The sequence below is a fragment of the Trachypithecus francoisi genome, unplaced genomic scaffold (genome assembly GCF_009764315.1).
Source record: "Trachypithecus francoisi isolate TF-2019V2 unplaced genomic scaffold, Tfra_2.0 Contig00693, whole genome shotgun sequence".
NCBI classification, from domain to species: domain Eukaryota; kingdom Metazoa; phylum Chordata; class Mammalia; order Primates; family Cercopithecidae; genus Trachypithecus; species Trachypithecus francoisi.
In genome coordinates this window covers 50619-60749 of record NW_022680827.1, presented here as the reverse complement: position 1 = coordinate 60749, position 10131 = coordinate 50619, and the positions used below count along the sequence as shown (strand labels likewise).

The 10131-nt window shown below is 53.2% G+C and overlaps 1 protein-coding gene across 1 annotated transcript; it reads right to left on the bottom strand.

Moving 5' to 3' along the window:
• Positions 1-392: 392 nt before the first annotated feature.
• On the bottom strand, positions 393-7862 carry LOC117087862 (cytochrome P450 2A13-like). The gene is made up of 9 exons (XM_033218604.1): positions 6888-7862; positions 6447-6609; positions 5455-5604; positions 5059-5219; positions 3717-3893; positions 2795-2936; positions 2141-2328; positions 1487-1628; positions 393-833 (listed from the first exon to the last, which is right to left on the bottom strand). The coding sequence occupies exons 1-9, from the start codon at positions 7065-7067 to the stop codon at positions 652-654; spliced, it is 1485 nt and encodes a 494-aa protein (XP_033074495.1). The 5' UTR covers positions 7068-7862; the 3' UTR covers positions 393-651.
• Between the last annotated feature and the right edge of the window lie 2269 nt (positions 7863-10131).

The window sequence follows — 10131 nt, the reverse complement described above, 5'->3', positions numbered from 1 at the left end:
CAGTGGCCGGATCTCAGCTCACTGCAAGCTCCGCCTCCCGGGTTCACGCCATTCTCCTGCCTCAGCCTCCCGAGTAGCTGGGACCACAGGCGCCCGCCTCGTCGCCTGGCTAGTTTTTTGTATTTTTAAGTAGAGACAGGGTTTCACCGTATTAGCCAGGTCTCTCCATCTCCTGACCTCGTAATCCGCCCGTCTCGGCCTCCCAAAGTGCTGGGATTACAGGCTTGAGCCACCGCGCCCGGCCCCGACAACTTTCTAAGCCTCCGCATTGTCACGTGTAAAATGGGCATGAAAGCTTTTCCCCTTCGTAGAGGTTTGTGGCAATTAAGTGAGGTGAGCGTGCAATGCTTTGTGAACAAACGCTTTTCGTACAAAGCTGACATGGGGGTACTTGTTCGGGAAATAAGAGCTGCTATTATTACTACTCTTCATAGCATAATCTAAGGTTTCCCTTCCTCTCATCCCAGCTCGGAAGCCCCTTATCAAGGTCAACTAAGCCCCTTCTGTTTCTTCTCTTCCCTCTAACCACCTCGCCGCTTCCTTTCCCCTATCCGGTCCCCATTCTTAGCCTCGCCCCTCCCACGAGCCCCGCCCCTGGCCCCGCCCTTTCCATGGCCCCGCCCACCAGACCTGCACCAGCGCAGCCCTCATTCAGCGGGGCAGGAAGCTCATGGTGTAGTTTCGTGGGATCGTGGCAAAGCCCACGTGTTTGGGGGACACGTCGATGTCCTTGGGCGACTGGGGGGACTTGAAGCGGAAGTTCTGCATGATGGTGGTGAAGAAGAGAAAGAGCTCCATTCTGGCCAGGCCTTCTCCGAAACAGTTCCGCTTTCCTGAGGAGGAGAGGCGGGAGGGGTGGAGGTGAAGCCCACTCTCAGTGCAGCCTCGCCCCACTACCGACCTCCAGCTGCGGCTCTCCCAGGGAGGAGGGGTGGAATATCATGGCCTGAGAGACTTTCAGAGGAGACTCTGATCCTCCCTGAGTCTCAGTTTCTTTCTATAAGAGATGTAACAATGGTGAACCAATATTGATATATTATTATTAACCAAAGTCCATAGTTTACATTGGGGTTTACTCTGTGTTGTACATGTCTATGGGTTTTGAAAAAGGCATAATGTCACGCATCCATCAGAGATGGATGATCCATGCCAGGTGTAGCAATGCGAGGTTTAGATGTCCCTTCCTGCAGGATACACTTGAAAATACGACTGCTGTGCCGTCATCTCCTTTTTAGGGATCTGAAGAATCTGCTCTGTGACCCTAGACAAATAAATCTATGGGGAAAGATGTTTCCTTTCCTTTTACCTGGGCGCAGGTAGTGGGTGCTTGGTGGTTAAGGTAGTATCAGCTGGTGGCTCAAGGGTAGATTCTAACAGGAACTTCCAAGCTGGAGAAATACCAGGGTACACCGCAGAGAGGGGAGCTGGGTGAGGGAGGCACCTGCTGGTGTGAGCAGTGGCCTGGCAGCAAACAGTGGTCTCTTACCGATGGCAAAGGGCACAAAAGCATCACTCTTCTTAAACTGCCCCTTCTCATCCAGGAAGTGCTGGGGATTGAAGTCCTGGGGGTTGGAGAAGAACCTGGGGTCTTTCAGCACGGAGCCCAGCATAGGGAACACTTCAGTGCCCTGGTAGGGAGGAGGAAGGTGTGTGTGATGAGGAAGGTGGGGGACTGGTGAAAGTACACGGGGGCTGGAGGGGGACCAGGGTGCCCCAGGTAAGGGGAAGTGGCAGAGAGTTGGGGTCCTCTGAGGGAGGAGCTTTGGGGGATAGAAGGTTCACGTCTCTGCAACAGGAAGTTTGGGAGACATGGGGTCCATGTCCTGCTAGGCAGGGTGTTTGGGGGACCTGAGATTTGTGTCCCTAAGGCAAAAGGCCTCATGGAAAGGGGACTCCTGTTTCTTAAGACAGGAAGTTTGGGAACATGGGGTTGATTCTCCTGACACAAAGAGTCTGGGGAGATGCAGGACTCAGGAGTCTCTAAGTGGGAAGGTGGAACGGATGTGGTGGGGGGGGAAGTCTTCTTTGACTAATTGAGGGAGTGGGACAGGGTCTAGAAAGCTTCTAATGGGGGTGGGATGCTGGGGAAACAGAGAGAGGCTGGACGTCCCTGTAGTCTGAGTGGGGTGGGGGACAGCACCTTAGGGAGGAAGAAATCTCTAAACTTGGTGTCCTTGGTGACCCTGCGGGCCAAACCCATGGGGATCACGTCTCCAAATCTTTGGATCTCGTGGATCACTGCCTCCACGTAGGGCATCTTGACCCGGTCCTCAAACTTGGGCTGGCGGTTCTTGCCGATCACTCTGTCAATCTCCTCGTGGACCTTGGCTGGGGGAAGAGGGGGAATGTGTTTAGGTATCTAGGGGTCTCACAGCAGGGATGATAGTCTGTATAGGAAAAACGGGGTGGATGACATGGCTCCATGTATGACAGAGGTAGATCATTCATAGCAGACATCAGTCATTCGCATTGTTGGAGCAGGATCCTGTTTACCAGGTCGTGCCAGAATCACAGTGGAGGCACCAGGAGGAACTTAGGGGATGATCCGGAGGAGCAGGTAGCAGGGCACTCAGTGGGCTTGAGACAGGAGTGACTGACCAATCACTGCAGACATTTTCAGTATTTTAATAGCCAGTGAGACTCAGCTGATTCCTATCAGCTGAATATTGCCCTGTCTCTGGACAGCAAGGCACATCTCAGGGTCCTGGGATCTGGGACAGGTGGGGATACTGCAGCAGGCTCAGGGAGTTTTGAGGGTCTGGGGCCCTCCACTTCCCTTCCCCTCCAGTCTTACCCTCCACCTCTGGGTGTTTCATGAACAGCAGGAAGCTGTAGCGCAGGGTGGTGCTGATGGTCTCGGTGCCCGCAAAGAAGAGGTTCAGCGCGGTCAGCACCAGGTTCTTCAAGTGGAACTCCGTGTTGGGGTTCTTCTCCTCCTGCAGGGAGAGGGGGCTTTAGACCAAGCTCACTTCCCATGCTCTTGGGGCCCTTCTAGGGCTTTTCCTTTGGATCTTCCTCTCTTTGGTCCAGATCAAAGGTGGAAAGAGGGACCCTAGATCTACCAGACTCGCTCCAGGTTCCAGCCCTTGCCCTGGCTGCTGGCTTTGCCCAAAATGCTCTTCCTTCTCACCTTCTTTACCTTGCTGACCATCTGTCCTTTAATTATCAACTTAGCTGTCGACTTTTTTTTTCTTATACTGACTTGGTGTTGCTAAGTTGCACAGGCCGGACTCGAACTCCTGGGCTCAAGGAATCCTCCAGCCTCAGCCTCCTGAGCCTCACTGAGTAGCTGGAACTGCACATGCACATGACCATGCAGGCTCACTTGTTACTTTTAAAAAAAATTAATTTTTTTTTTTTTGAGACAGGGTCTCATTCTGTCACTCAGGCTGGCGTGCAGTGCTGTGATCTTGGCTCATTGCAACCTCTGCCCCACTGGGCGCCACCATGCGCAGCTAATTTTTGGATTTTTAGTAGAGAGGGGGTTTCACCATGTTGGCCAGGCTGGTCTCGAATTCCTGACCTCAGGTGATCCACCTGCCTCGGCCTCCCAAAGTGCTGGGATTACAGGCGTGAGCCACCGCGTCCGGCCAATTTTGAGGATTATTATGATGAGGGCTAATTTGAATGGGCCTGTGTTATCTGCCCGCCCCACTCCCAGCCTGATTTCCCTCTGCCTGGCTTTGCATTTCCCCGCACTGGCTGCTGGGGGGTACCTCCTGCATGCGGATGAGAAAGGAGTCGATGAAGTCCCGTGGGGAATTGGGATCCAGCGTGCGCTGGTTGTGCTCCACCTTCTTGGCTATGAAGTCCTCCAGCCCTTGTAGCTTCTTAAAGGCCTGTTGCTGTGGTCCTGGCAGGTGTTTCATCACTGAAGAGAACATCTCATAGAGCTGGGGTTGCAGAGAGAGGATGGGAGGGAAGGACAGTTGTCAGGGGGCAGGAGCTGATGGGAATGGGACTTGCTTCATAGCAAGGAAGGAACTGAGTTAAAGGCATCTGTCCAGGTGTTTAGGTATTTCAGTGGGGTTGGATGGGAAGTTATATCTAAGTTTTCACGTGGGTTAGGTGCCAGGGCCACGGTCTAGTAATTTAGGTGAGAAGAACTGAGGCATATATCCAGGTTTCAGGTATGCAAATGAGGCTGGATTGGAGCACACATCTAGGTGTTCAGATATTCAAGTGAAGTTGAGTTGGAAGACACCTGTCCAGGTGTTTAGCTATTCAGGTGTGGCTGGTATGAGGGGAGTGTCACCTGTCTAGGTATTTAGGCATTCAAGTGGGCTTGGTTGGAGACAACTACCCAGATAATTTTTGGGTCTGAACTGGGGGCTTTTGTTCAGGTGTTCAGGTATTAAAGCGGGGCTGGTGAAGATGTTGAAGTGGAGGGGATACCTGTTCAGGTGTTTACCTAGCCAAGTGGGGTGCATTGGAAGCTCCTCTGTAAGGTGTGTGATAGGAAAGTTTTGGGGAACACTTATTTGGGTGTCTGGGGAATAATCTGTCTAGATATTTATGTGTTTAGGGTGTTGGTTAGGGCAGCTGTCCATGTTTTCAGGTATTTAAAGTGGGTGAAGTAGAGGGCGCTTGGCCAGATATTCTAGTGGGCTAATTTGAAACATTTGTGTAGATGTGAAATGATTATGATGGGCTGGATTTTGCAGCACCAGGTGTTCAAGTATGCAGGAGGCGGGTTGAGGCAGTCACTTGTCCAGGTGTTAAAGTATTCAGAAGAACAGGGTAGGGAGCACTTGTTACAAATTACGGTAAATTGGGGATGGGAACACGTGCCCAGGTGAGAGAGCTGAGCTGAGGGCTTGCATCCTGCCGGCAGGCTCTGTTTTGGGGAGCATCTGTTGGGCTATCCAGGTGTCCTTGGAGACTGGGTATTGGGCACCCATCCTGAGTTCTGGTGCAACCGTCCAGTTGTCCAATACTGGGGGCTGATTTTGAGGGGACACTGTGTGGAGGGTGGGAGTTTGGGGCACCTGTCTCCAGGTAGGGGAGCAGTTGGCAGGTTGTGGTAGGGGCGTCACGGGCCGGGCAGCAGCCGGTTACCTGCCCCGTGGAGGTTGCCGTGAACTGGAAGCTTCCCAGCATCATGCGCAGCAGTGACAGGAACTCTTTGTCCTCATAGTCAAAGCGGTCCCCAAAGACAATGGAGCTGATGACATTGGAGACGGTGCGGCTCAGGAAGAAGGTGGGATCGATATTGGCGCCTGCGGATGTGGCCGGAGGAGAGGATTGGGGAGAGAGTCAACTCAGAGGCCTGAGGAGAGTCAGGATTCCGGGAGGCAGGGCCCTGTTGAGCCAAGTTCCCAGCGCCAGACTCTAGGGCTGGAAGTGCGGGGGCCTTTCCCCACCTAGTCCCCATCCTCAGGCAGAACGCGGGCGCGGGTCCCCGCCCTGGGCGTTTTCCTGCTCCTGCCCCCGCACTCGGGGTCCACTGCTCACCGCGCGTGCCCCGGAGGGCCTCGATGAGGAAGCCCGCCTCCTCCTGGATGCGCTCCTCGATGCCGCGCTTGCCCACCCCGAAGTCCCTCAGGGTGGCGATGGAGAAGCGCCGAAGCTGCTTGGCGCGCTCCCCGTTGCTGAACGCCACGCCTGGGGAGGTGAACGTGGAGGTGGAGAGAGGTCGGGGGCGGCGGAGGCAGGAGCAGACCAGCCCCAACGGGCTCCCCAAGGGTGGAGCAGAGAGGGACTGGGGTGGGAGAGAGATGGATTCAGCGAGAGTGCCCAGGAGAGCTGCAAACTCAGAATGAGTGAGAGAGAGAGAGAGAGAGAGAGAGAGAGAGAGAGAGAGAGAAGGAAGGGGGGAGAGAAAGAGAAAGAGAGATGAGATGGAGGAAGAGGATGGAGGGAGGGGAAGTGAGACATGGGGAGATCTGGGAGGAGGAAATAAAAATGGTGAAAGATTCTTAAGCTGAGCTGGAGAAGAGAGAAAAATAAAGAGACAAACAGAGAGGATCAAGAAGGAGGACAGACTGTTACCAGGAGATGGAGGCTGGAGATGTGGAAGTAGGAATACGGTGAAATCCTAAGACAGAGGAAGAAGTGGGAGAGGGAAGCGGAGAGAGGAGAAACACGGAGAAGCACAGAAGCAGAGAACGACAAAAAGACAAATGAAGACAGAGGACCAGGGTTGGAAAACAGAAACCCAGGATGTCCTCAGAGATGGACAGAGAGGGGAAAGAGGAGACTCCAGTGAGGTGGAACGAGGAGAGAGAACGAGGGGCAGAGAGAGGCATTGAGGAATCAGGACAGGGACGCTGGAGACAGGTGAGGGATACACACGGAGAGGCCACAATGAAGGGAGATTGGGAGAGAAGACCAGACCGGGGTCTCTGCCATAGCCTCCAGTGGGCAGGAGAGTCAGGGAGAAGGCTGGGGACGCTGAGACCATTGTGTTCTCTTGGCCACCTTCCCCCTCTTGGGCACCCCCTCACCATAGCCTTTGAAGACCCTGTTGAAGGTGGCTTGCTCGCCTCGCCCGCTAAACTCCTCAGCCTGGTCCACGAGAGCCTCCTTGACGGCATCATGTCCGCACAGCACCACGACCCGCCGGGGCCCCAGGTGAATGGTGAACACAGGGCCATAGCGCTCACTGATCTGATGGAGGCGGGTGGGAGTGGTTAGAGCGAGCAGCCCCCACTCTGAATGGGCCCAGCACCGAGATGTCAAGTACTGGGATCCTTCGTCCCCAGGTTCTCATAGTCAGGGAGCTGGACATCCCAAGATCCTGTGTTTCCTGGCTAGGACCCTGATGCTTAACCTCCAAAACTCCCTTTCCTAAGCCTCTGGTCCATACTGGTGAATCCCCTGCCACAAAGCCCCAGACAACTAGGCAGTCCCCACCCTGTGTCACCCATCTCCCTGCCTTGGGAAACCTTCATGAGGGAGTTGCACATCTGCTCTGTGTTCAGCTGCAGGTAGTTTCCAATGAAGGGCAATGGAGTGGGTCCCGGAGGCAGCTTCCCCCTGCTCTTCCTCTGCTGCCAGACAGACATCAAGACCATCACAGTCAGGCAGGCCAGCAAGGCCACCAGAAGCAGCCCTGAGACCACCATGGTGGCAGTGGGATGATAGATGGTGATGACTGGGGTGGTTTGCCTTTATATTGCCTGATAAAGAGGGGTGGACTTTGGCTGATTACATAATCACCTCATTTCACCTCCCACTACACCCCCCACCATGAATCCCGCCTAGCTTGGGACACAGTCAGCAAGGGAGGAGGAGGGGGACCCCAGGGCAGTTGAACAGAGAGGGCGCCTCCAGACTAAATCTGCGGTACTTCAGGAGGGGTGCCCCAGGGCTATGGATTTAGGAGGGGGCAACAGATAAACTGTAGAACGGAGGAGTTTGGAATATTTGCATAGGGGAGCACTTGGGCTTTGGATTTGGGGTCTGAGACTGAGAATGCACCTCAAAGTTGTGGATTTGGGGGTTCCAGGGGAGAGGAACCCAAAAGTCTGGGTTTTATTAGGGTGAGACGGAAGTGTGGCTGTGCATTTGGGGGTCTTCTGGTGAGGAGGATGCAGGGTTAAGGGTCTCAGGAGGGGGGATTCCAGGCATATGGACTTGAGAGTCTTGGGGCTAGGAAGACCAGGCTGTGGGTGTAGAGTTTCTGGGAGGAGGAGTGTGTAGCAAGCCCAGCAGGTCCTCCCAGAAAACCCAGCAGCCCAGCACTGGGCCCAGGGGCTGACTTGATTTTGCTTTGGCCCAGAGCTGTTTCTTGATGCCCAGAATCCTCACTGGAACCTCAGAGTGAGGCCAGGATGGGTGCCATAGAACCTCCACTGCACATCTCTTGTTGGGAAAGGAGTGGAAGGCCAGAGCCATATTTCAGGGGAACTTTCCCCACACCTGGAGGAGAGTACCTCCAGTTATCAGTTGGCAGAGGGATTGGCCAGGTCTGAAGAAATAGTAATAACAACCTCCAATTGGCGGAAAACATCTCATGTCCCAAGGGTTGGAATTTGCAAAGACCTCCACTGGTTTCCAACCCAGATCCTTAGGGAGACCCACTAGATTGATTGCATCATCCCTATGAATATTATTATTGTTATTTATGTTTCTCATTTTATATAAGGGTCTACAGAGGACAGAAAACAGACAGTGGGCAGGGGACATGCGTGAGTGGCCCTGAACTCCCATCTCTCCTGCTCTGCTTCCTTAGTTCCACTTTGTGGATTTGGTTTTCCTGCCAGTGGAAAGGGAGTATTTAGGAAGAGAAGATCATATTTGAGGGTGAGTTAAATCTCGTTTAAGGGTGATTCCTGCTTTGTCAGGGGCTACTACTATTAGAGGGAACAATCGCAGAAGAGATTGGGGTAAACTCCAGTGTTAGGCACAGAGGCAGATCCTGGGGTGGGTGGGAGTGGAGAAGGGATGAGTAGCCTCCTGTCCTTCCCTCAGGGAAATTCTTCCTTAGTAAACAGGACAGTTAGCCTTTGGTGAGCAGGTCGCATATGGGAAGATCAAGTCTAGGTGTGTATGACCTGGTGGAATCTTTGTAACAATGAGGTTGGTTCATCATCATCCTCATTTTGAAGACGAGCAGATCTGGACTCCATAAATCCTCTTGAGTGAGGTCACACAGGGAGTAAGTGAGGGAGCTGGGATATGAACTGTCTCCTCGTCCGCCTGCAGTGACTGGCCTAGATCACCCTGGGAGTCAAGTGCAGGCCAGGCTTAGCAGGAGGTGAGTGCTGAGACTGGCATCAGCAGTGGACACATGGATGACACTGGTGGGTTCTGATATCTGCATCAAGTATGGCCCGAGAGGGAGAGGCATCGTGTTGGCTTTGGGACTGCCCCCAGGTGTACGCGAGGATGGGAAACAAGTTGGCACTGAACTTGACAGCAGGAGAATATTAAAGTCATGTTTGGTGCCAAGAGGGCTCTGTGTGTTGTCTCAGGTGTCACTGAGGGCAAAAGAGTGTCCTGCTTCAGGAGGGTGTAAGAGTGGCACCATATGGGATCTGAGGTTGGTTCCAGTGGGCTCTGACGTGAGCATGAGGCAAGTGCTGATATTGGTCCTATGTGGCCCTGAGATGAGCCTCAGCCAGATCCTGAGAGGGGCCCCAGATGGGCACAGGACAGGCTGTGATGTTTGGACCCTCCAGGGTTGCACCTGTCCTCAGGGTCACCAACTTTGGACAAGGGGAGGTGGGTGAGGTTGGCACCCCAGGACTGATGTCTTGCTCAAAGTGTTCTGGGATGCTGAGCTCTGAGACCTGTGTGGAGGGAGCAAAGTTCAGAGAACAAGGTGAAGAGAGGAAAGTTGTTTGTTGATTTTGTAGGGGAAGAAGTGGGAAGGAGGATTGGCACCATCTGGGCAGGTATCAATCCCTCTAATCCTGGTCACCAGCCTGCACTTGGGCCTGGCCCCTCCTTTTCCTTCTTGTTTCTTAAAAAGGTGGGAGACAGACATTTGAGGAGTTTGTTTCTCAGTGAGGTTGGCACTAGGAAGGGCTCTGAGTGGTCAGCAGGCTGCCATGACCTGGCCACGGAGGGGTGAGGAGAGACAGGCTGGGAGAACTTCAGTATTTGTGGACATGGAGGTCAATCGATGTTGGACTTATTGATTACCCTGGAGCATGGAGTGAGAGAATGGTGTCTGAAATCATGTGGGGCGGACTTGTCCCATTGGGCAGTGACATGGGTACAGGCTTTCAGAGTGAGTTAGTGTTGAACCCAGGAAGATCCCTTTTCTTTGCTGGGCCTCAGTTTTCCTTCTGGACAGATAGTACAATGATTAAGGTCTGGATTGGAATCCTAACCTTATCCTTTCTTTTTTGTGTGGCCTTGAATAGCTGACTTCATTTCTCTGAGCCTTATGGAGCCAAGAATAGCTCCTACCTCTTTGGCTATTTAGGGGAGAAGTATATGTATTAATGCAGATGAGGTACATGGCAGTAAGTGCTCAATGAATAGTAGTTGTTCTCTTTAATCTGTAGGATGAAGCGGATGGATGAGATGTTGCCTAAGCACCTTCCGTGCTTTTACATTCTCTAGTCTAAACCTCCCAAATCTTTTCCTTTGGGAAGAAGGGAAGGGACAGAGTCTTTGGGAACCTCTTTCCCCATGCCTTCCTCAGTACAGCCAAGATTTACCCCATGGAGCTGTGAA